General features: G+C 33.6%; 2 protein-coding genes and 1 long non-coding RNA gene across 4 annotated transcripts; 2 read left to right on the top strand and 1 right to left on the bottom strand.

Moving 5' to 3' along the window:
• Nucleotides 1-1703: 1703 nt before the first annotated feature.
• Nucleotides 1704-19335, top strand: LOC107367083 (uncharacterized). The gene is made up of 3 exons (XR_003083227.2): nucleotides 1704-2093; nucleotides 2170-2420; nucleotides 19122-19335. It is a non-coding gene; the product is annotated as an uncharacterized LOC107367083 (long non-coding RNA).
• Nucleotides 3797-5749, top strand: LOC149093291 (uncharacterized). Its single transcript, XM_089268873.1, has one exon. It carries the CDS (start codon nucleotides 4318-4320, stop codon nucleotides 5662-5664), a length of 1347 nt encoding a protein of 448 aa, XP_089124999.1. The 5' UTR covers nucleotides 3797-4317; the 3' UTR covers nucleotides 5665-5749.
• Nucleotides 19302-26029, bottom strand: LOC107367082 (protein Wnt-7b). Of its 2 annotated transcripts, none has more exons than XM_025161864.2 (4): nucleotides 25401-26029; nucleotides 24738-25292; nucleotides 22072-22355; nucleotides 19302-21123 (listed from the first exon to the last, which is right to left on the bottom strand). In XM_025161864.2, the coding sequence occupies exons 1-4, from the start codon at nucleotides 25456-25458 to the stop codon at nucleotides 20644-20646; spliced, it is 1377 nt and encodes a 458-aa protein (XP_025017632.2). In that variant the 5' UTR covers nucleotides 25459-26029; the 3' UTR covers nucleotides 19302-20643. The 2 variants fall into 2 exon arrangements, with proteins under 2 accessions (XP_025017632.2, XP_025017633.2); XM_025161865.2 differs by having other exon boundaries at nucleotides 25419-25605.
• Between the last annotated feature and the right edge of the window lie 470 nt (nucleotides 26030-26499).

The following is a 26499-nucleotide window of genomic DNA, read 5'->3' as shown; positions in this document are numbered from 1 at the left end:
TCGGTAACTTGCAATAATGTAATCAATTGAGGTAAAACAATTGATGATTGATTGACACAATTTACACACATTACCTTAAATTACCTATCAAGCTGTTGTCAACGCAAAAGAAGAGTTTTTTGGCCATATAACAGTGAATTGTGCCACGGAAACGTTTTTAATGGTGGAAATCAATTAATAGACAACTATTAATTCCATAAATCTTCAACTTTGAATGTTATCAAATGATAATAATTTAGATTTGCCGTTGAATGGGTGTTGCAATGTCATTTCCGTTGATTATGATGATTGTAATAGTTATTATTGTTAATTAACGAATGACTGGTTATTATGAACGGTTCTTGTTCAATTTATCATGATTAATGCTGGAGGACCTCCTTGAAGCGACATGAAGAGACTCAACGACAGAGAAATTAGACAGAAAAAATGGTTGTAATAAAAAGCAATTGAACGTTGATAGTGAAAAGTGAAACAAATTGGTAAATCGATGAATGAAACTGAACGTTTCATTGATGATTTTCATTTTACTATATCAAAGGTTGATGAAATTGCTTTTTTGTTATCACAAACATCACCGTAAGATAAATTTATCATTGAAATATGGTTAAGTGAATGAAAATTGTGTGTTATCTGTTCATTTTGAAGTAACTTTATTGATTAGAGTTGAGAGTTGGATAATTTTTGATCAATGTAAATAACTTATTAGTCAGGCAAGTATATCATTTGACACACAATTAATCATAAGCTGATCATTCTTGATTCCAATTTTATTTGGTTTAAGATTGTATTTACACTAAAGGCTGTTGTTGACATTAATATCTTGACAGTATTTTTCTTGTTCAATCAACTTAAATTGTGGCAAGAAACGCACACAAATATCATTACAGAGTTAATACTTTTGGCATTTCAGATGAAAATACAAACAAAACAAGCACAAATTATCCTTCATTAAAGAGGCAATTTATAAATGGCAAATTATTTAGTTTATTTAGATGGTTTTGCTGGATTAATTTACCATTAATTTATCTCTAATACAATACAAGCTCATTCAACAGTAAACCATTGAATTAATTGATCAACCTTATCAGAATTGGCGATATCAATATCCAAGTGAACAATACTTTATAAAAAGAGTATCCGCTCAACTATAAATTGTTTGGTTAAAATTAAATATTAAATTACAGTCTAAATGCTGTTTAGTTTGAAGTCTAACAATGAGCCGTAATAATTTATATTACTTGTTATCTTCATTTGAGGGTGAAAGGAATCTGAAGAAAGATCTGATAAAAGGGAAAAGCGTTTGAACAATAAGAAAATTAAATTTAAGATTATTAGATAAATTCAATTGATTCTGATGGCTTTTAAGCTTTTGGCTTGTATTTTGATTCTTAATTTTTGTACTTTGTTCCAACTTAAATTAGTTATACACAAAAAAGAAATGAGAAACTAATCTTTACTGTGGAGTCACTGGGTGTTCATTAAATTTGATGAAATTACGATGAACGAAAGATTCAACTGATATAAAATTAATTAAACAAAACTAAATATAAAGTCCAATTGAATTGATAACAACAAGAAAACACAGATTGTTCAAAGAGCTTGCGCCATCTATTATCCCAGTTTTAAACATTAGCGAATATTTGCTTAATATTATAAATTAATATTTTGCTTCAATTTTTTTTTGAGTTTAATATCACTGTTGATGGATAAAATCATTTGTTTAATTGTGCAATTTACCAGTTTTCAATTGTTTTTAGGAAATTATAAATTCGGTTTCTCTATTTAATAGGCTGCAAACGATTTGACTGTATTCTCAAGTGTATTTTTTTAATGTTCAATTTTGTATTTGTGCTAAAATATAAATTCATCAAATATATCATATAAAAGAAGCTTAAATTTTAGAAACCAAATAAGCCTCAACTCGCCTCAGTAAGAATAGGCTGTGTAACACTGCGACTAACAATTTACATAAAGATTCAACAATAATCATGAAAAAAGGTAAGATAAACAGTGACTTCCATAAAAAACATGAAAGGCATAATGTTACTGTAGATAGCTGCTTTTGTTTAGAAAGTTAAAGATGTTTCGAGAAAGTAAGTTCTATTTTATTTTTATTTTTACTTAAGCCTCTTCATTTGTAGTAATAATAATATCATTATTTTTTTGCAGGTAAGAACAAGGAAAGTAGGTAACACAAACAAACAGCCAAAATTACCAAAGTTTACCAGATAATTCAAGCACTAGATACAAAGTAATAACACATCCAAGTGGAGCAACATTGACACAGCGTTTTATTTTAAAGATTTTTTTATTTGTTTTTCTATCTTATCTTATTTTTGGCTATTCACTGTTGAAAAGAGACAGAAAAAGCATTGAACTTCTTAAGGAAGTCAAAGGAAAAGTTTACCTTTTCAAATTAGGTAATTGTTTCTTCTCGCCCAACACAACTCAATTATCGCACTTAGCTTTCCTTTACCCTGTTAAATGTTACCCGATGTGTGTGAGCGATTGCCCTTTAGAAAGTACAAACTTAAGCCAAAATAAAGCATCCTTACCTTTCTTGTGAAAGACTATTCTGAAGATGATGAAAGTAATAATGATTACTTTACATCTCTTACAATGTCACTTTTGAAAGGTCAAGAAGGTCAAAACTCATCATCATCACCATCCACAACAACAACAGTAGTAAGTAGGGGATATTGATAACTTAAGGGGAGGCCTTAACTCGCGCATGCTAAACAGGAAAAGGGAAAGAACAAGGGGGAAATAAACAAAACAACCAATAAACGGAAATACTTTATTGAATATATTTTTTCGCAACAAAGTCATATTTTTTTTACAATTTTCAATTTCTTTTGGCCAGCCATAATTTCAACAGCTTTTTTAAGGCTGTTTATAACGCAGGTTCTCTCCCCAAGTTCCTGTCTTCCACTAGCTATATCAGCATATCTTATATTCAATTTTTTGGCAATGATTTTCTCGATACTGCCAGGGCTCACTTCTAGGGGTACCATAGGATCATAAACCGTCATACGATATGAGGTATCGCGATGCAGGATTACTAAACGAGAGTGTGCCTTATCCTTTTTTATATCATTGAAGCTGGCTGTTACTACCAAAAGCTTCTCGCCAATCTTCGCACATTTGCGGGCTTCTCTCACTACAGTTGAGGGTGTACAATTTATGGCCAGACGAGGGTCCCCAGTCGCAGCACCATATATTCTTGACATTTTCACGTTTGTGCAGCTGCAGTATTTTTTCAGTATGGAAAACTTTGAGTTACTTTTGATGACAGTTTCGTCATCGACAAAAAACTTGCATAGTAGAGTGAACACAGCATTAAAATAAACTGCATCAGAGTAAATGCCTCTGCCCTTTTCAATTGATTTGAACTTTTTGAGAAGGGAAGGTGTATTGATAGGGGTAACACTTGTATTGGGGATAGATTTAACGGAGGTGATATCACGGAGGATAGGCATAGTGACTAGATCGGTGTATGTAAATCGAATACCTTGGTAAGCAAAACTTCAACATACTTATACCCCAATATTAATCAGTTTATGGTTTAATCAGTTCAACTTTAAAGTGATTAAATCCTGTACCATAGTAAATCAGATTAACATCATATGTTCAAATTGAATGTATTATGACAAAGATAGCTACAATTAAGAGAAGTACAATTAAGATACCAACAATTGCGACAAGTACGATTAAGATACCAACAATTAAGACAAGTACAATTAAGATACTAACAATTAAGACATGCGCAATTAAGACAAGTACAATTAAGATACCAACAATTAAGACAAGTACAATTAAGATACCAACAATTAAGACAAGTACAATTAAGATACTAACAATTAAGACATGCGCAATTAAGATACCAACAATTAAGACAAGTACAATTAAGATACCAACAATTAAGACATGCGCAATCAAGATACCAACAATTAAGACAAGTACAATTAAGATACCAGCAATTAAGACATGCGCAATTAAGACAAGTACAATTAAGATACCAACAATTAAGACATGCGCAATTAAGACAAGTACAAGGCAGGTACGATTAAGGTAGGTACAATTAAGACAAGCTTATGAACATGCGCGTAACTATAGTTGCAGATTGGTAACTAACTAGTTAGCTCTAGTTAACTCAATACTCGGAAGTCATAGCTCCTTCTACTTCCTTGATTAGTTTGCAATAAGAAGCAGGGTAAGACAGAGACTTTTTCATTTATCCTTCTGCTTTTGGTATAGTAACGTCAACATATTTACTACAATTTCAACATCATCTCAAAACTAGTACTATCTAAAACCATGAACCCACGTCAAGCCCATCCTCAATCTGCTTCTGACATGAAAGATGAAAAGAACAGACTGCAGTCTTTCTATCAAGGTTTCGACAATTGGACAAACGGAATTGAATCTCGATATGAGCTAGTGATCGATGGATTTTATTATACAGGGAAAGAAAGACTTGTTAAATGTGCTTTCTGTCATTATGAATATAATGTTCCTTTAGTATACGATTTGCATTGGGTTGATCATAGACAACAAAGTCCGATTTGCCCCTTCATTTTAGGATACAATGTAGGCAACATTCAACTTGCATATTTACATCCAGATGAAGGTGTTTCTACTATGCATGTCGATGAGGAATATAACAATAGGATAAATATACTCCTAGATACTAGTTCTCAACAGTCAGTATCAACTGAAGGGTACGACGAAGAAGACGATGAATCTTTACCTGAAACACCAAGTCCTTCTGATACACCGTCTCCCCTCCTCAACTTCAATGTATCAAGGGCCAACAATAATAATGCTTGTTCTCAACACTCAGTATCAGCTGAAGGGTACGACGAAGTAGACAGAACGGGTTATGCATCTTTACCTGAAACACCAGGTCCTTCTGATACACCGTCTCCCCTCCTCAACTTCAATGTCTCAAGGGTCAACATTGAAGACAATAAGCCTACAATCGGTAGTAGAAGAGCACAAGAAGTTCTTAGAAAGTCAGCAACTTATATTAAATATGCAGCGATCGATCAATCACTTCGAAGTATGCAGAGACAATCTCATCCGATGCAAGTAAATCATCAGGGCAAAGAAGCATTAGACATAAGAGTTGTTACATTTTCCCGGGGATATCCAACTTATTCATCAGTACAAGCAATACATCCTGAGTATAAGGATATAGTTAAGCGTATCCTAACTTTTGATGATTGGCCTCTAGCTGATACAATCAATATTAGAGACCTCGCTGAAGCAGGTTTTTACTACAGAAAGCTATTTGACATAGTATGCTGCTATCATTGCGATGGATCATTGACTAAATGGCAAGCTGGTGATGATCCATGGGCAATACATGCCAATATTTTCCCTAACTGCTGCTTCGTATACATCAAAAAAGGTCAAGATTTTATCGAAAATTGCAAGAAAAGCTATATTGATGCACCTAAAACGGAAAACGATGCTCCTACACCTTCTGTCGGAAATTTAGACAGATATACATGCTCGATTTGCTATGAAAATGAGATTGGTTGCGCATTCTTGCCTTGCGATCATGCCTGCTCATGCATTGAATGTACACCAAGACTTGAAACGTGTCCAATATGTAGAAAAGAAATAACCAAAATTGTACGATTGAAACTTATCAATTAATCATGCATCTTTATTAAGTAAAGTAGAAAATAAAGCTGAAATTCTTTGAAAAACTAAATTAACATCCTCAATATTTTTGAATCCCGTGAATACAAGTTTTCCTGTATGAAATATTAACACTTTTCCTTTATCATCCTTTGCATATGCCGCTGGATATAGTTCAGGATAGTAAGTGAAATCATTCGGATACTTTTCTAGAAGTTTACATAGATTTATTTGCTGTGCAAACTTTGCAACAGCTACCAAGTTTACTATTTTCCTTTCAGTGTAGTCGCAAGGCTGACCAATAGCTTTGCAAAATTCGATTATAGCATTCTCTGCTTGATCAAGCGTTTTATTTCCAACCACATTAACTTTCCCATTTCTGAAAACGAGTAAACAACACCCGAAATCCTTAACAATAGCTCCATTGAATCGCTTTGGTCGATAATCAACACATGATAACGCAAATTTGAGAAAATCCAGGTTAATATGAAAGTTTAAGAAGTACTTAACTACAATGTTAGTAACAGCAGGAGATGTTGTTGTATCCATAGTCATCAAGCAAATGAAATGCACTAAACAGTGGTTGCTGCTCTTATCACTACTTTGTCATTCTTTCGAAGATCATTGTTAAACCTTTTTATGAAATCATTATATTTAATTCCAAGGTTTCTTGCTTTGATGAAAGCAATACAAAATTGACCACATGTACGCGATGATGAGTGTTGCACACATCTACTGTTCCATGCGAGTGTTTTCTTAGAAAACAGTTTTTTGAATTCCGAATAAAGCGGTGGCAGACCAAAGGAGTCAAAGTATTCACAAGTTTTTTCTGAACATCGCACAGCCACCCAATGCCTGCCAGGCTGAGATGCTTTATCGGTATTAACAATGATAGAAAAGGGATAAGTAGTAAAGTTAGGTACTTTATCCCGGGGGTAAACACCTCTGAAGTCAGGGGAATTTTCAAGACATTTTGCAATTTCATAATCAAACATTTTATTTTATTAATTATAGTCAGTATGAATGTTTCGATCTACATCAATTTCAAGCAAATTATCATATTCACAAAATAGAACAGCATCAATCATTTCTTCTAGAGCTTGTTTGAACCTTAAATAGACGCGCATTGTTCCTCTTTTGATAGGATTAACATGGCCAACCATTCCACATCCATGGGATAAATCCGGAGCAAAGTTGAAAGCAAGAATCATTTTATCTTTTCCAAACTGTTTACGTGTTATATCAATGCTAGAATCAGTCGCATTCATATTCATTGCTTGAAAAAGACTGTTAAACTCACGAATATAATTTCCATTATCAAAGTCAGGTTGATATGGACATGCAGGATACTGAACACTATCAAGATAACATGCAGCGTGTGATAAGTTGAAATTATCGAATTTGAATGGGTTAGAACTGCAATTACCATTGAGAGCGTTATGCGACACAAAGAATAGAAACATTCGGCGAGGAAGTTGACCAATTACGATATTATCAATCATTGCATCCATTGAATTTGCATTGATAATCATTTGACGCATATCAATACGAGAAATAGGATATTTCACAGGAGCCAATGCTAACGCTTTATTATGCGCCGTCACAAGTTGCTGTGTTGCTCGAAGTCGGTGAACAAATAGAGATGCATCGTGTACCTTCATCTCCAACTTGATGTTATTCGGATACATGAAACTGAAACTAACATCATTCGGTATGATTTTGACCTTAACATCACAACCGCCAAGTAATGCTTTGCCTTGAAAAGTTAAGTCTAAGTGAAGTCGACCATAAAGATCAACAATTTTCGAGCTATTTGACTTGTCATCAGGAATGAAATATGATGATCTTTCAGAATCATCATCAAACCATAAACAAGAAGCAAGATGAGATTTCTTAGCTGAATTAGCAAATCCAAGCAAATTTTCAATGTAAGCGCGGTAAGCATATAGCTCATTTGATGTAGTTACACTTTTATTTCCAATACTAAGTTCTACTTTCTTTATGAGAGAGTGAAGAAGATTATTAACCGGAATGATTTTCTTCCAGTCAACAGGAACCTTTTCATCTTTTGAAGCAACAGTGAGTTGTATTTTGATGTACAAATAAGTTTCATGCATTAAAATATACTCATTTTCAGATGTAGGAACATGAAACTCTATCATGCTCTTAGCTGACTCAAGACTTGAAATAGATCTATGCTGCGTTTCATATCCACACTCTACTGATTTTTGCGTAGCAGGTACTGTAAAAAGATCCAATTCAGGTAAGAAAGCCTCAGGGGAAAGTTTATGAATAGAACTCATTTTAAAAAGTCAAATTTACTATGATCTATCTTCCGTTTTTTCCTTTTTATACCTTCTCCGGTTTGATTAGTCGAATTTGATGCACTGCTTGGTGGTACTTTCCTTTTTATAGCCTCTCTAGCTATTTCATTGACTGTATCAATAATACGATTTGTTGATGATGTCTTTATATCATCAAAGATTGCTTTTCCAGTTCCAATAGCTTTAGAGCCTAAATATCTGAGAATCGGTAGAATTTGCGTAGTAAATATCCTTCCGAAGAAACCTGCACCTCTTTGATATCTTGCACCTGTAAATATCTGCAGAGGAAGTCCATTACCTGCTTGCTTTAAATAATAGTTTTCCATTTTTTCTTAAAATGTAATGTCACGCTAACTTTTCCAAAGCGAAAATCAATATCACGTCCTGAATCATCCTTTATATTAATATGCACTTTATTGAAAGTGTTTGCCGACAATGGTTTGTAGTAAGGCCTCGTAAAAGTAACATTGACGTCATCGCCAAACTTTGCGTTCTCGTCAAGAGGGACGGTTCGCAGCAGATTTGCATACACATTTCCAACAATGTTAGGGGCTACAATATCAGAATAAACCATCAAGGAATGCACGCCAGCCTTAATGTCGGTTAAACGACAAGCTGTTTTCTTTTTTTCTTTGATTTGAGCAAAGCTGACAAACTTGATTGCATTCACATCACTCTGTTGCTGGGAACTTAGTTCTGTGAACCCGAGAATATCCTCCAGTTCATCATCGAGATGAACAAGTGCCTTCTGCGTAATACTCCCTTCAACTATCTCACCCTTTACCATGTGGGCTCTTTTTGAGTATTTATCATAATATAGTATTGGTAGTGTACTTTGTTTATCATTGGGTCGCGAAAACTTTTTAACAATTTGACCATTGATTAATTCTACAAGGTCTTCTACTGAGTCGTAGTTACCCGGTTGCAAATCAGAATATTGCCTTAGAAAAATCCCTCCATCAGAAATAAGAGATAGATAAGGTATTCCTTGTAGATTGAACCAGCTTTTAGTATAGCATATCTCTGTTAATGCTACTTCATAATTGTCAGTCAAATTAATAGGAGAAGGTAGATATGTAGTATAATCACTTAATTTATTTTCAAAATGAACATTACTAGGAAGCGTTATGTAAAATGAGTGAGACATTTTAGTACATAGTTACATTTTCATTATACATTTGTCTTTATATCACTGCTGTTTGCCCTTTCGAATAGTACAGGAGTTTTACTACTGAACTTAGGTGTGGGTAATATGCAGCCTAAAGACATTGACAAAAGAGTTATCCATAGTTTTTGATCACCAGTGTTTAGAGATATATTAATCAATGATATCAAAACTATAGTGAACAACGTAATAATTTGACCTACAAAAAGATAAAGTTTTGAGCTAATCACTCCACCGTCGTCAAGTCCTCCGAATTGATCCATGAATTATAATTTGCTGAATATCCGATCCATTTTACGAAGTATTGAATATTACCTTTATATACTCTTCTTTTCAGTATCTTTTCAACTCTATGCGTATTTGTAGTTACTTTTTGCAATTCTTTGTCGTAAAACTTTTTCTCTTTTAGGACTTCTCCTGCCTGATCAGTTAACTCATATACCGGTAATTTTTGACCTTTATCTATCTTAGTGATTTTATACGTTTGATCAGTCCAATTAGGGTAAAATCCTTTATCGAATGGATTGAACTTATGCACTTTTCTGACTTGATCATTTTCGTTCAACTTTGATGAATTCTTAGGTTGCAAATAAAGTTCCAGTAAACTCTTCTTCCCATAAAGATTCTCAAAAACGAGTTGTTTATTCGCTTCATTGACTGCAGCAGGTGACATCTTTATAGAGCGGTGATGCGAGTTATTGTATCCTTGAATTAACGACGGCAACACATCAAAATATCTTCTAGTTCCCTTTGCTGTAAAATATTTGAACATTTTACTTTTTAAAGTTCTATTAAACCTTTCAATCACAGCACATTTAATATCTCTGTTACTTGACGTATAAAATCTGATACCATAGTTAGATAATAACTTCTGCACCTGAACATTGACAAACTCTTTGCCCATATCAGTTCTAATAGCTGCAGGTCTTCGACTCTTTAACAAATTTGCAAATGCTTCTGTTAGTTCTTTTCCAGATTTATTTTTAAGAGGTAATCCCCATGCATACTTGCTGAATACATCAATGATAGTTAGTATGTAACGATAGCCTTTGTTCGCTTTTGAGAATTCCTGCATTTCAACTAAATCAGCTTCCCATTGTTCATCGATATCATTCACTATTATCCTATTTCTTTTATAGTTTTTACGCACCGGTTTATGAAGAGTATAAGTTAATTGAGATGAGGCCCATTTTCTTACATCTGCATTAGTCAGATTAGGGATTTTTTTCTTAGCTTCGGAATACAACTTATCTAATGATGCAAAACCAGAGGGGTTATCAGGAGTATAATAAATAGAGCGAAGAACTTTATCAATCTTATTCTGAGCTGATCCATCCATATTTTGTAGGTTTTTGGGGGCTTGGTCTTAATGAATAGGGACTACGTAGATGAATTAAACTTTGTTTTCGTTTTTTCGTTGCCTTTTTTGTACTTTCTTCAGGTAATTTACGCTTTTTATATAGATCCGGTATGGTTTCATTTTCTTCCAAGATTGTGTGTGTTTCTTCATCATTATCTTCATTGATAGCTGACTCACTTGCCTCACTGATGTTGATGTTTGCTGATGAATAAGTTCCCTTATCAAGCATGCTGTTAGGGAATACAATTCCGTGATTCAAAGTTGGTGGTTTTGTCTTTATTTTTCTATTTCTAAGTCTTTTACGAAGCTCTTTATTTAGCACTAATGCAGGTTTAATTTTAGCTATTGAAAGTAAATGACTGAACTCTTCAACACCTTTTGATATTGTATCTTCTCTCATTGCAATACAAAGAAGATCTCCTATATTGCTTCCTTCTATGGGTTTACCTTGAAATATTACGCGTCCATTACTATCAACAAAACCCTTTTGAGCGAGAGTTGTAGCTATGATTGCAATATTCTTTATCAATAGTTTCGAAGGTTCACAGCATGATTCTTTCACTTTTGTTGATTCTTTTTTGATATTAATATTCTTATTATCAGTTCCTTCTTCAGATGTTAAGACCGGATATTGTTTCTTTATGAAATCAGCCATTTATCATTGATTGAATTAACGACAAAACAACGGGTAAAATTATAGGAAGATAACCACCGGATTGTTTTATATGTGATTTCCTTCTTGTTTTTGCTTTATCATGAACTATGTTAACAATATCTTTTTTATATCTCTGAAGCTTCTTCTTATGATGAGTTTCTAAAGGAATATTCTTATGAATTAAATTCTCAGCGATTTCACGTATTGCTTTATATATTTTATCCGATACTTTGTATTGGTCAAGCAGGAATTGTTCACGAAGTTTTTTACTTTTGATATTACTCATGAGTTCAAGAGTAGGGATACTTTCTTTTAAATGTGAAGATATCATATTTCATACACTGAGACTTTATCTTTAGGATGCTTGATTATAATATCTGTTTGCAAACGTAGATGTTCAGGAGTTTTTGGAGTTAAATCTATCTTTAAATAACTATATGGATTTTTCGTTGCATCTTCAAACACTTTGATGAATTTCTTCACTTTTGTTGGGTAAAGTTGTCTAGCTAAGCAATGAATTTGCGATTTATCTCTTGGATTCTTCATGATGATCATGTATTGACAATTCAAACTTATCCCTCTCATGTTCTTGCCTTGATGAAAAACATTTTGCACTATGAAGATGACACTTATGTTCATATGATGACTTCCTTTTGTGAATAAGTTCAATAGGCGATTATCTGAGCCTAGTTCATTCATAAGATCGTCGATGACAATAATATCATAGGATGCAGCGTCTTCAGATAGACCTTCATGATATTCAATCAGAGTATTATTCTGATATCTTTCCTGCATTTGTCCATGACACCAAATAATTTTCGGTTTTTCGCTGATGTTACCGATAGTGTGTTTATGATTCTTCAATAAGGCTTCAACTAAGACAGTTTTACCACTTGAAGTAGGCCCCGCGACCATACAAGTAAAGGGATGAATGAATTTAAAAGTGTTCATAGTGAAAGTTATTTTATTATAAGTTGAAATAGAAAATCGAAATTAGAAAATGAAAATTAGTCAAGTACAAAAGATGTTTTAAATAAACATTATTAGTTATTCTTCTTGAAGATATATTTTCCTTTGCTATCCAAATGGTCGGCTTTCCATTCTTCTTTCATGGTGTACCTAACTTGCATCAATGCAGTACCAAGTAAATTTTTTCCTTTCCACTTAGCAGGATTGTCTACATCCTTATCATCATTTGCAAGTCCACAGGAAAGTAGAGTATCATTAGGATCGCAGTAAACAATAACACGACCTTCAGTAGCATTCAACTGCTTTGCAACCGATTCATGCTCTCTGCATTTGACAAGATATGCATGAACCAACCAATCATATACATAGTCCGTATAGATATCTGTCTCTGCATCGCTTTCATTACGAGAGTAAGCAGAGTGCATTTTCTCAATGACTCTCTTAACTGATGAACCTCGCACTCCTTCGATAGAGATGTAGTAGTCATCATTAGTCATTTGAAGTTTACGGAATTCATTAGTTGCAGCATTGAACTTGAAGAAGGTAGTGGGCTTCTTTTGATAGGGAGAGATAGACCTTGCTCGTCTACTCCGATGTGATCTGCTAGCATGAGGAGATCGTGATCGTGAGCGTGATGCTGCACGGTGAGTTGATCGAGATCGATCCCTTGCACTAGATGATGAACGAGGCATTATTGATATAATGAGTATTACAAGAAAAAAAAGAACTTAGTGAAAATGAGTAGAAAACTTTGAGCACTAAAGTAAGAGTTTAGTAAGTTTGAGTAAAAGTTTAAGAGAAGTTAGTAAGTCGAGAGATGAACTTGTTATGAAGTTAAGATGGTTAGTTCTCGAATTATATACAACCTCATCGGTCATTCTGCTCCCTTGAGAAGGTCACTTTGCTCCCTGTCATGCTCAATAAGATCTGAATCATCCAATCAGAAACAAGTATGCCTCTAGTTTCATCAAATCGATGAGGTTACGCCCTACATTTTAAAGCTGCTGACACGCCCTACTTTTTGGTAAAACATGTTAATCTTTTGCAGCTGTTACAGTAAAATGTGAGATTTTCTCCAGAAATTGCAAACTTTTTCGAATATTTCTGCATGAAGTGCTAATTTTTTAATTTGTTTGTGCATAAAGTGAAAACTTTTCCAAATATTTCTGCATAAAGTGTTAATTTTAAAATTAATTAGTACATAAAACAAAAAAATTTCCTATGTTATTACAATACGATTGTACATAATTGGCAAATTTTAAAGTAATTTTCTGCATAAAGTGATAATTTTTAATTTATTTTGTGCATAAAGTGAAAACTTTTTCATATATTTCAACATGAAGTGCTAATTTGCAAATGATTTTCTGCGTAAAGTGTTTATTTTTCAATTATTTTTATTGGTTTTGAATAAAATAGAATACAAATAATTGGTTATACTAATCAACATAACCATATGGCCTTGTGTTGTTCCCAATGAGTCTCCGTTTTTCTGAGACGGCTCTGTATATTTTCTCAAAATTCCTCGTTTTAACAAAGTGTTTGAATTTGTCAGATACAATATTTGATTGTTGAACTTGAATACTTTCGTTATTTCTTTGGATGTATGCGTTCGCCATGCAGACAAGTTTTTCAATAGAGATGAGATCAAGCACAGCAGAAGTAAGTTTGATACCTTTTACTTTAATTATTGCTTTGCGTTCTCCTTCGTCATTGACAATCTCATATCCATAGTTTTTAGGACCAAGAGTAACGAAAGTATCACAAACAAATCCGTCCGGAACTTCATCTGTTAATTCTCCTAGATAATCACCGCATTCAATAGTAGGATCATCATCTTTCTCTATGAAGACTACGGAGTCGGTGTCAAAGTATAATACTCTTCCCTCCCTATGTGATTCTATTCTTTGGATGAGGCGGAATAGTTCGAGACGCGCGTAAGCAGTAACAAAACTTGCGACTGCTATGTTTGTTTTCCCTGGAACAACGCGCTCGTTATTATCATCCTTGAATTTTGATTGAGTAATTAACGTATTCTCATTCGCTTCATGCATTCCTAAAACTTCGCGGTCATCATCAGAAAGCAAAGTCCAAAGATCTGCATAACTTCTAGTGATTTTCGTTTGAGGTAAGTTAGGGTTTTGTGCTAGTTTCCCCCAGAAACTATTCAACATTAGCTTAGCAATACTTCGTTTGCCAGGGTTCTTCTCTATCGATGATGCATCTAGCTTAACTCCTTCAGCCTTTTCATAGTCTGCAATATATTTTTGTTTGTCTTCTTCAGTGACACACCATGATGGCCAACCGCTTGCTTCTTGTTTAATTTTTAGCCACATTTGAACATATCTAGAGAATAGTGAAGCTTTTTCAGTCCTTCCGTAGTGTAAAACTTGGTACGTTTTAAGAGGTTTGTATCCATATTTGAAAGCTTCTAAGAGTTCAACTGATGTCCAAGTATTGGTTAAAGCACGTTCATCATCAGAGTGACTGCAGGAACCTTGATTGAATGTTTCGGCACATGTTCGGCAAAGAGGAAACATTAATTTTTTAGCTATTCGCATTGGTAGTACAGCGATATTTAGAGATTTTGGCGGTAGAACTTTACACTTGATGAAACCGAAGTATGCAGCAGGATGTTGGAAATTTTCTTGTATCAGAGTAGGGTGAACTAGAGGATATTTATACTTTTTAAGAACGTAAGGATAAAGCGATGTGAAATCAAGGTATCTTATCCTTTCACCTGGTGCGCATTTATGATAAAATTTGATGTTATTTGTCCTTCCACCGAAAAAGCTTTCTCTTATGTTTATCGGCCCCACATTCTTTATTGTTGAATAGTGACTAATTCTTTCTTTTGTGTACATTTCAGCATTGTTGAAATCATGCTCCCATATCTCGGTAAGTTTGTATCCTCGATGAGCATAGTACTGCTTTTTGAGTTGTACTTTTTCATAAAGAGAGGTTATCGGAAGTTCTTTCTCATTCATTTTCACTTTTATCGATCTGTCAGGGTAGCAAAACTCACATCCATGGAAGTAACACCCCCAGAATTCGAATACTTCTTTAGTCTTAGGATCGAATCCGTCAGCATAAAATGGTCCGCACCTCCATTCACGTTCAATCTTAATATCTCTTTCTTTCTGTATTGAATCAAGCCATGCTGCGGCTGACATTGACTGTTTTCGTTCTGCGTATCCGGAAATAGGTGTTATCCCTAGAGCTTTTTTGGGTAACATTGAAGCTCTGAATACCTCCATTGCTACAGATGCTAAAGTGAAATTTCTAGTCATTGGATTCAGACCGGTGATCGATTGAAAGAGCTTTGTAAATCTCAATATTGAAGTCATCAAGATTTGAACATCCGAGCGACAATATTCTATTATTTCTTTCTTGAAGTCAAAAACAGAGTTTAACTGCTTGTTGTACCATTCAATGAACTCGCGTTGTTGACTTGGTTTCATGGAACTCGGTTGATAGTAATGCAAAGCAGGAATCTCTCCGACATAGTTTTGATTAGACTCTTTGTTGAAAAGATGTGGAAAGAATCCTTTCTTCATTTCAGTTATGTTGAAGGATTTGCAGAGAGAGCTAAGTGGCTGCATGAACAAGCTAAGACTGTCAATAAATCTCAAGTTTTCCATGCTTGAGCAGAGGATTTTAGAACCAGTCATTATCAAGTTAGGAGTTGCTTGAAAATCTCGCTGGTAAAAATCTTGAACTATGAAATGTCCATCATAACCTCTTTGATTGTGGGCAATGATGTCAACTTTAGCTTTGTTTTTGAACGCTTTTGGGGATATTTCATTATAAAGATAATCGCAGAACTGTTTCACGCAATCGACTCCATACCAAACATGCTCATTAGAACCGCAAGTGCTACATTCATCTGATGTTCTTGTAGATGTCGTATGATCAAGACATTTTGAACATAAAGTATGTGCAATAAGCAAGTTAGGTTTGTGTAGGAGTTCATTTTCATTTATGGGAACCTGCATTGATTCTATATCATAACAGATAAGAATTCGAGGCGATTCATCCTCTTCTGCTAATTTTTCAATACTCAAAGGTTTGATGAAGCAGTAGTGTGGAGACTTTGTATAACTATCGCCGCAGGTGTTACAAACATATACATCACACTCGTGTTTATCGTTTTGGTTGTGTACAATCCAGCAGCGTTCACATTTCAATCTCTTGTTGCAGTTATCATTTGCTAAATGATTATCATAACACAAAGATGATTTGAAGGTTATGTGGCAGTCCTGGCAATTTACTTCAGTCTCAAGTTTGCAAGAACTGATGTTTCCGCAGCAACTGCAGGCATCTTTGCAAAAATGATTCCGAGTTGAATTCAATTTTATCCAACACCTAGTGCAGAAATCATCACATTCAAGATATCCTTTGAGCGAAGTTATCATGTTATAATGACTTGGTTCGCTGTATTCAAGGATGATTTTCTTCTTTCTTTCTTCACCTTTAAAAATTGCAAGTTGCGTTTTGCGGTCAATCACAATTATCTGGTAATCATTTAACTTCTGCTGAGCTGTATACAATATATTCATATTCATAGGTTGAGCACACTCACTGGTCATTCCTAGTTCGGTGAAAAGAGTTCCTGCCATTTTACGATGTGCAGGGTTAGATTTACGAATTTTTTGCCAATTGCAGTTGCTTCCTTGGTCAGCAATATTATCAACGTAGTATTTGCCTACAGCTATAGCATAGTATCCGCAATTATGATCATCATTTATGATATTAACCACACTTCGCTTCATATTAGATCTTAAAGATCCTGGCATCAATTTACTTATGGTTTGTCTGCCTCTCCCGGTGATATTCTCGATTATTTGAATTGTGATATCAAATATACCTCCATCAATGAAGTTACCTGCGGATTGTGCTAGCTTATACGCTCTAGCAAGAAACTCCTCTTTGACGAAATTCTTTTTCGAGAAGGAAATGTAGAGTTCTCTATTTTCAGATACATTTCTGAAAGTCATGAAAATTCTATCTTCACTGCCAGCGTCTTGAATCAAGTTTTGAACAAATCGTTCGTAAGCACTATTGATAGCATCTTGAATGGTCAAGATGTCTATGACACTACCATTATCGTAAGCAAGTTTTGCTCGAAGTAACTTCTTTTTTGAATGGAAAATTGGGTTGGTTTGCCATGGACCTTCTTCAACAACATTGAATTCAATGTCGAAGTCGTTCGCACCGAAACCTACTTGATGTTGGTCTAGCTGATTATTTGCAGGTGATGCCGGTGGTTCAATTGGTTCGGAAGAAGGAGACTCAGTGGAAAGTAAACTTGATTGCAATGGGGAGGAATCGGTGGATGACGAACTTGGTTGGGATGAGGAAGAATTAGCAGATGGTATGGTTGGTGGTGAAGAGGGTAATTCATTTGGTTGAGGTGTTGATGGAATCAATTGCACTTCCTCATTCAACTCAAGCATAGAACAATCATTAGATTCACTGAGTTCAACAATAGGTAGCGAAATGTTCGCGCAAATTTCATCATCTTGTTGGTTATTAACGAGAGCATCAAGTTGAATCTCTTCGTTAGCTGTTTCAAAATCCCTGGAACTTTGGATGCACAGCAGATCATCACTCTCATCATTCATAATCGCATCAAAACCATTCTCTTCACCTGCGTTCATGAAATCATTAGCAGCTTGGATGCACAAAAGATCGTCATTTGGATCATTCATAATGAAATCGTAAAGTAGCGCATCATAGTCAATGTCGTCTACATTAAGCATATTGTCAAAAAAAGAAGTTTCACTTGTTGAAGACATCTTAATTGTAAATTTATTGAATTGAAATGAAAAGAATAAAAGGTATAATCAATTTGAAAATCAAGAATCTAGTGTTGAAATTTCAGGGTCGAAACGTTGAACGCGAGAGAAGTTAACTTCACGAAAGCACAGGAGCGAATGACCTGTAGGTTCAAACTCAACGCTTTCTCGAAAATATTTTTCGAATCGCGCATCGCAGAGTTCATTCTTAGCGAATCGGAAAGCTCGAGTTTGGAAGTTTGAATTGATCTTTCGCGAGAATGTCGGTTGTTCGAAAGTTTGCTTCAGGCAAAATTTCTGTTTGTTCAAAGTCTTAACCTGTCAATCAGGCTTAGGCTAGAGCTAGCAAGTTGGAATATTTCCCCTTTTTCTCCCCTTTTTTCTATTTGGCATGCGCGCGTTAAGGCCTCCCCTTAAGTTATCAATATCCCCTACTTACTACTAACAACAACCCCAATATAATACAGATGTAAACTGTCCATTTACCTACCTTGAACTTACCTTCCTACCTTAGTAACCAATTGTAGGCTTAAAGTTATTATTTTGTTTCGCTTTTCACAAGCTTAAAAGCTTTCAAATTTTTTCAACCGCTAATCTTGATTATTATTAATTGTCAACCTTTACTTTAACTTATAATTCTTGTGATCATTATTAACCAACAATTTATTCCTCTATAACCTATTATTAGCGATGAAAAGAGTCCGTGTTTATATATGTGTTTGGTTAATCTTTGAACACTGAATTTTTCGTACAATGCATAATTGTTATAATGAAATATATCTATAATAATAATTGCACCAAAAATACTGGACAATTCTGGACATTTTTCAATACAAATAAACTCACACAGACACAGGATTGAATACCTTACCAGGTTTACATATATTTTTGCAAATCAATTTAACTGGAACTAATGTTAACCTTGTGAGGTCTAGCAAAGAAAGGGTTCAACAGATCCAAGCAAAAAAAAGCAAAAGGTTAAATTGGCCAAATTTAAAGTCTTACAGCCATTATAACTCTTGACCACTTTTAACTCCTTCACTGTTTACCCCTTTACAATGCTAATAACAATAAAGATGCAAAATGAGAAAAGTAACAAATGAATAATGATCTTGTTGGTAACAAACGTTTCAATCCTTTTTTTTCATGTCAACCTTTTTTTCAACCTTCTCATCTCAATCTTCCTCTTCTTTGTCTTCTTTAGTATCTAAAGGATGGTTGACTTTTCAAACTCAACCCAATCTCAACTAATTTACTCGAGATGTTTTAGATTCATCAATTCGGATCACTTCAATTTAAATTTGATTCCCTTTCTTCTCAATGTTCAACATTTTATTGACCATTTATAATAGCAAAGTGTAAATAATTGTTCACAATGGTTTAGTTAAAGGGTATAATAAAAACAAAATGCAATTTAAGTTTATTATAATACAAAAAAGCAATCATTGGTAATGTATTAACAAATTAGTTATTGGAATAAGATATAAATTGTATTTTGAAGAGCAGTTTTCACTAAATAGCAAAATTGGATTATTCAACCATCCTGGCTGGCTTAAGAAAATTAATTGACTTGAAATTGTTGAAAACACTTGAAATGGATTGAATAGTTGAATGGATTCAAGAGAAGAGATTCTTAATGTTCCAATAATTGGCTGTGTGTTTCTTCAATAACTGCTTTAGTATTTAAAAATAATAATCAATTTAATAATTGCAATAAAAATGCTTCTTTTTTATCAAAGGATAAGTTAATTCTTGTGTTTTTCAACTCCGTTTGATATTAATCGTCCCAATTAAGTAAACGGATTGTCTCAAATTAATCAGATATATTCTCTCTTGTAATTTCAAGCATAATGTTTCCAATGATTAAAATCACTTAGTGACCAAACCATTGCGTGCAGCTAAATACAGATTCCAAGTCGTATTATCATTATAACGCTTTCCATGATCTTCATTGATCTTCATTTACACATGAACTTATTGAATCTTTTTAATTTTTCTTCTGAACATGATAATAACGGTCATCATCTTAATCCCATCTCAGGTTCCAGTATTGAATTATTTTAGAGGTTTGGCTTTTTGATCCTTCTTTTGGTGAATCTTTTGAAAGCGATGAAGGTAATTGATAATCAGTTGTATTACTTGTTTTCAGTGAGAAAAAGTTCTTGAACTTGAGATAGACCATGAAAAGCTCACATTAAGACGGATTAGTTTATTTCTTTGAGAAGATCGCTTTGCTTTTTTGGCCTTCCTTCCGCCTTCTTTGTTTATCCCTCTTGTAAGTCGGGTCTAATCAATAATAATGCATGCCTAAACACACAGCAATGATAATATCGGTGCTCAAAGTTGATGCTCAAAAAAGCTCAAAAATTGCATTGTTATGGTCAATTTAAGGTTTTGTCAGGTAACTTGTAGGTTATAAAGAGATGACCAACCAGGAGAAATGCAAAAAGGTAGCGAAGAGGATTTGTAATTTACCCTTCTCTTTGACGGAATAAATTTTGGCAGGTTTTCGATCACCTTGTCTTTGTTTCATAGACCACAATCAAAATGATTTAACTTTATAACACAATAAAAGACATTTTGAAAGATGATAACTGGTAAAACAATCTTTCCTTCAATTTGTATAAACTTTACTTTGACTTGCTTTTTAGCTACGATCATGATCTTCAGATTTGAGATGTTACTTCAATCATTTGTATGTTGATGAGTTGCTTTTGTAAAACTTGCTATTTACACGTATAAATTAATTCCTCCTTTGATTGACAAGGATCACAAATAACTTGACAGCACCAGCGAAAACGACAGTTACAAAGGCCAGGTTTAACAATAGTTTGGGTATTATAGCCCCGACCACAGCACAAATGGTCACAAGAATCTGGTCCCTCTGAGTTTTTATTACAACGGCGACCTGAAGTACCCAAAATGCCCAAATGAGGTGCATGCTCACAATAGTTGGGAGATTTACGAATATAAACCAAGTCATCTTCGTTAACCTGATCAGCTTTACGACCTCTCCTCCTTTTAGAGATACCTTTTTTGTCTTTGCTTTTGACATTTCTCTTTATTTTGATTGATTTTTCATACTTTTCTTTCAAATAACTGCCAACTTGTGAGAAATTAGGTAAAACTCTCCAACATGTTTTCAATTCACAAGAACCAGAAATACCGTGGCACCGACATCTACTCTCCATTTTACGATATACAGCCTAAAAAATAGAGACAATGAAACAAGTTAGTTTAGAAAACCCTTTTTTAAGTATAGCAAGTACAATAAATTGAATAAAGACATCTTGAAGAAGATTGTTTCGAAGTAAGAAAGGTTTGTTTGTTTCAATTGTAAAGGCAAGTTAATAGTTACTTGAGTAAGTGAGAAGTATAAAATGTAATTGACTCGAAAAGTCTGACAAAGTAATCAAGGTTTACTGTTGGACTGAGGTAAAAAGGTATATTTTTAGATCGGTAAAGTTGGTTTCTTCTTTTAACAAAAGTTGTCTCTTTTGATTTGTAAGAAAGGTTTCAAGTTGCAATTGAGGAATAACAATTTTAAAAATAACAAAAACTATTTACTTCATATTCAATATCTGATACAGTAGTCATTAGACTTAAGTTAACAAAATAGGACCACACTTAAGTTAATTTTCAGGTGTCGCCATCTCGGTGATAATTAGTTTTCAGAGAAACTAGACAATAGAGAAATGGACAAAATTAAATTCGATCTTAAAGGTACTTTTATTTCTTGTTAGATGGCGACTATGAAAAAAATATGGCCTTTTGTTAACTTAACGTTAGCCTAGTGGTTAGCGTTGGCGATAAGACTGCTAATCTTCATATGTTGTAATCTGCATCTTGGGGTTAGCGTTCGAATCTCGCCCAAGCCCTGAGGTTAAGGCAACATACAGTAGTCGCTCACCCAGGCTTAAGCCCCCTGGACTATCCCATCCTCCCTTCCTGATGGATTCCCAGCTAAGCTGGATAAAGCCTAGCGCCTATGGGTCGGTAAAACACCTAGGTAGCAAGGGGTAGACGGCGCCTTAAAAGCTGTCGCGGCTGGCCGGTCCACGCAAGAAAATCTGTTAACTTAAGTCTAATGACTACTGTATTATTAAATAAGAGACAAGTAGCTAACATAATATAATATCAATAATGGTACTAACCAATCGACCAGCTCTATTATTGTGTAGATTCATCAGTGCTTCAGGATCATCAGGTTTACGTTTAAGAACTTCCTCGTCTGGAGAATCGACAAATTTCTTTGCAAAATTCATGGCATAATCAATATTATCTGAACAGCCACCCCATTTCCAGCCACCGTCAGATGAAGATGTCATACGTCTATCACAGCTACAATCAGTTATGTTACCACTTCGACAAGTTTGACTTAATGAGTGGACCACACCTGAACTGGTAATTGCATAGAAGAAGGCTGTCTCTTGACTACCTGTTGACAGAAACAAAAAAGGGTGAAAAATAACATTTGTAATTAATAAACTAAACAAAATAAACACAATAAGTTAAAAATAATAATAAGATAAAAGAAGCGGTAAAAAGGCGTTACCAAATGCATTGAAATTTTGAGCGGTAAGATTAAAAATGAAATTAATTAAAGCAAATGAGGAAACTTTCGAGATTAAACTTGGATTCATGGTGATTAAACATTACCTAATCTATCAGAAATGTTACAATTAAACAAGCACACTGAAAAAGTATCATTAAACTGCCAATCAATCATCCAATGTGTAAAAATGGAGTGTAAAAAAGGTTGTTAGTTTGATTTATTTCCTACCAAAGTTGACACATTAAGCGCATTAAAGGCAATCTATTAACCTGACAATCTAAATATCTCTAAGTATCACAATTAATAAATCAACAACAACTAAAGGATACTATTTACAAGTTAAAGTCAGATCAGTAAGCTTGAAACGTCAATACAAAAGTGAAAATGTCTTAATCAAAATGCTGCAAAATCCAAAAACAGTAGCCATTCAAGAGATGATTGTCTTAATTGTAGATAATGTACCGAATTGGTTGAAACGAGAAACAAATTGTTGGATAATTTAAACTTAAATTGACTCTGTGACTATTAAATGAATTGAAATGAATCAACAGTAATCAAAAAATGGTGCAAAAAATGAAGCAAAAAAACAACAACAGGTAAAAACCAAGCCTCTTTTACATTTGTAATGTAATTTTCAATTTCGGGTAAAATTAAGTTACTAACCCAGGGTTCGACCTCCCAAAGAGTTTTACCTTTACTGTAATAATAATTGTCTAATAATAATGATAATGTGAGCAACAATATAATAACAATAAAATTGCGTTAACACATATAACAATTTAGTTGATTCAACTCGTAGGTAAGGAGTGTCTTTAGGATGTAAACATTTTCAATTGAAATTAATCGAGTTCACAGAGATAATCAACAGACAGAAACAACAAAGCAAAAGCTGTAAACAAAAGGTAAACCAATATTTGTTGATTAGCATAAAATTAATTTCAATCTTAATCATTTAATGATAAAAATATAAAATGCATACTAAACAAGCAAAGAAATGCATTTCAAATGAAACACACAAAAAAGGTTACTTCAGGGTAAACAATGTAACATTATTAATGTTGGTGTTAAATGATCATTTCAAGATTATTTAAAGTGATTAATAGCAAATCATCATTACAATTAAGATCTAATTGATTAATGAAATTACTGATGTTCAATATGAAAGTGTTTCCAATTGCCTTGGATCAAACAATTGGTCAATTTGGTAAATAAGGAACATTTCAATCATCTCTCATCTTAATTGTTGTCAAGAAGGCTAACAATAAGTGTAATAAGTGTTGTAATTAGTGTAACAATAAGTAACAATAAATTTAACAATGAGTTTCATAACAAATCTTAAACGTTTATCTTGTATTGTTATTGAGCTTTCAAGATGAAGTGTTTTATGATTTTCAGCTCATTTAACTCTCAATTAGTCACTGATTAGTTTGTCTTAATAATTGTTTCTTTTGTGTAACTACAATTAAGAAAAATCTTGAAAATGTTGAAACAATGAAAATGATGAAAATGGTGAAAATCAATTGACAAAGACTAAAAATAAGGACCAAAAATAGGAAAAAAGCATAATATGATTGAGAAAAGATTATCTAAACTGATTGTTAAGATGATGGATTGATTGATTATAATATACTTGAATGTGGATTACAGGGAAAGAGAGATAATTGTGAGTTAGATGACAATTAAGAGATTGAAATGAATCATTTGAAATGATAATCAAGATAATCCCTGAACAAAATGATGTGAAGTAAGCAAAGAGATGAAATTAGATAAGTTTTTTTTGTTCATTTCAATGCTTTTCCAAGATTCGGGTCGAGTGAATGAAAGAAATGATGAAAAATAATTCATATCCTTTTTCATGTTATCATGAAAAAGGTGGTTGATGAAGATGAACTAAGACGGTGAAAATGATGATGGGCTAAAAATGGGCTTCAAAAAAAGATATTTCAATTGTTGCTTCAGTATACAAATAAAGTGGACCAAATCAAACAATATCAACATTTCAACCTAAAATCATTTTACCTAAAAGCCGGTTCTGGTAAATGTTGACCGTTAAATGAAAAATTGAAATATCCTAAACATATTCATTTTGTCATCCTCTTCATCCTTCAACTTGACAAGTTTAAATTGACAGTTGAAGTTGAAGTCAAAATTTGCATTGTTTTCACACTTAACTCATTGGCATGAACGATTCTGTTGTCATTTTTCACGATCACAGTGATAATGGTTTTTGAAGGTGATGACAATTTAACAAGATGTTTAACTTACCTCTTTGAGGTGTTTTGTTGAAGATGTTTCCTTTAGCGTCTGGAGTGCAATTCCAGCGTTCATTTTTAAACTGTTCTTGACACTCGAATATACCTTTGATGGTTCCTTCAGACACAGCCAGGACAGCTTGTGATTGTTCACGACAAGCAATCAATTGGTCATGAGTTAAATCGGTAACATTGGCACAAATTTCAGGTATACTTGTTAACCTACGAATCCTTAAACCTTCAGCCAGATGACTTGTCAGTGTAAAAAGTGTTAACATTAATGTTAAAATCCAAAGGTTTTGCGTTGAGAAAGAGTTGCTTTTTGTTGTTGATTTGGATGACGTTGATGATGATTTATTAACATGTGAACATTGGAAAATGCATGATAAATGTGAATTTGATGGTGATGATGGACGAAAAGTTGAGAAGGTAAAAGGATAAAATGATACATTTGATAGACACATTGGTAAGCTTGAAATGTTGCTTGTTGAGGTAGATGATGAAAAGGGTGATTTGGTTGAACTGTAGGATTTTATTTGAATACACTTTGAATCTGACGTTTCCATGGCTTTAACCATAAATTATATTGTCAATATTTTATAATTAAATAGTTGACAGTTGAACAATATTAAACATAATGAACAATGATGATCAATTTAAATCAAGTTAGACTCACTTGAAAAAGGATACTCACTGTTGCTTGATAAAGTGAGTTGATTAAATGTGAAGATCATTGAATTATCTTGTTTTATCCAAAGAAGAAGAATAAGATGATTGTTGTTGTTGATGATGATCAAGATGATGATGAACAAGATGATGTTCAATTGATTAATTGTAACTGAGCAAAGATTAAAAAGGTAAAGACAAGTTGTTGTTATTGTGGAAACAAAACAAAAGCTCTTCAAGTTGATCTTTTTTGTTTCTCTTCTCCTTCTTGTATCAAGAATACAATTTCAATGTAAAAGATGATGATTAGGGCAAAAATAACAATAGGTATATTGTTAGTTAATCAACTATTATAATCAGCAATTAATCAGCAGGCATTAAAATTGAAAGTAAGAAGGTAAATAAGTGAAGATCACAAATATTAAAAGGTTGCTGTTTTTTTGTACACAGCAAATGTTGGGTAAAATTTATTCAACAGGTTAAACTTGGCTTATGGTTACGTTGGTTACAGTGAAAATGCTGGTTTAGGAGAAACAGTTAAAGTTGATTAAAAGCACAAATTGATCATTTTTAATGTATAATATGGTTTGTAAATTGTTTCATGTTGTAAAAATAAAACAAGTTAACCTGAACAAATCAACAACTCAAGTGAGTTTAGTTTGCAGCGAAAAAAGCAAATGTTGAAAAAAACTAAGCAAAAGGTGGAGTTTAAGGTTTAACTGGCCAATCAAGCTTGGGATAAGAGTGTTTCTTAGTCCATCTTTTGGTCAGTAAATTGAGTTAAAGATGGTGAAAGATGAAACTAAACGATGAAACAAATGATAATTGTAATGTTAATCACAATCACAGAGTTTCATCTTGTTGAAACTAGCGAGATTTAAGCACAAACACAAAATGTTGATGTTTTGGTTAGGCCAAGTTGTTGCCTTACTGGCTGTAATATTGAATTACTGAATCAATGTAAGTTATTAATTAAGTCTTGTAATAATGATTAACAGACGATTTGCTTATCAATTTACAAAAACACTTCAACAAGTTAAAGGTTAAATATGATCAAATTGATTTTGTGATTTTCCTATGAGACTTTTGGCGTTTATTGTTATTGCTTT

This window comes from Tetranychus urticae, chromosome 3 (genome assembly GCF_039701765.1).
Source record: "Tetranychus urticae isolate SD_2017Ah chromosome 3, NJAU_TeUrti_SD_1.0, whole genome shotgun sequence".
NCBI classification, from domain to species: domain Eukaryota; kingdom Metazoa; phylum Arthropoda; class Arachnida; order Trombidiformes; family Tetranychidae; genus Tetranychus; species Tetranychus urticae.
Note: the sequence above shows the minus strand (reverse complement) of the source record. Positions and strands in the feature narration are given on the sequence as shown.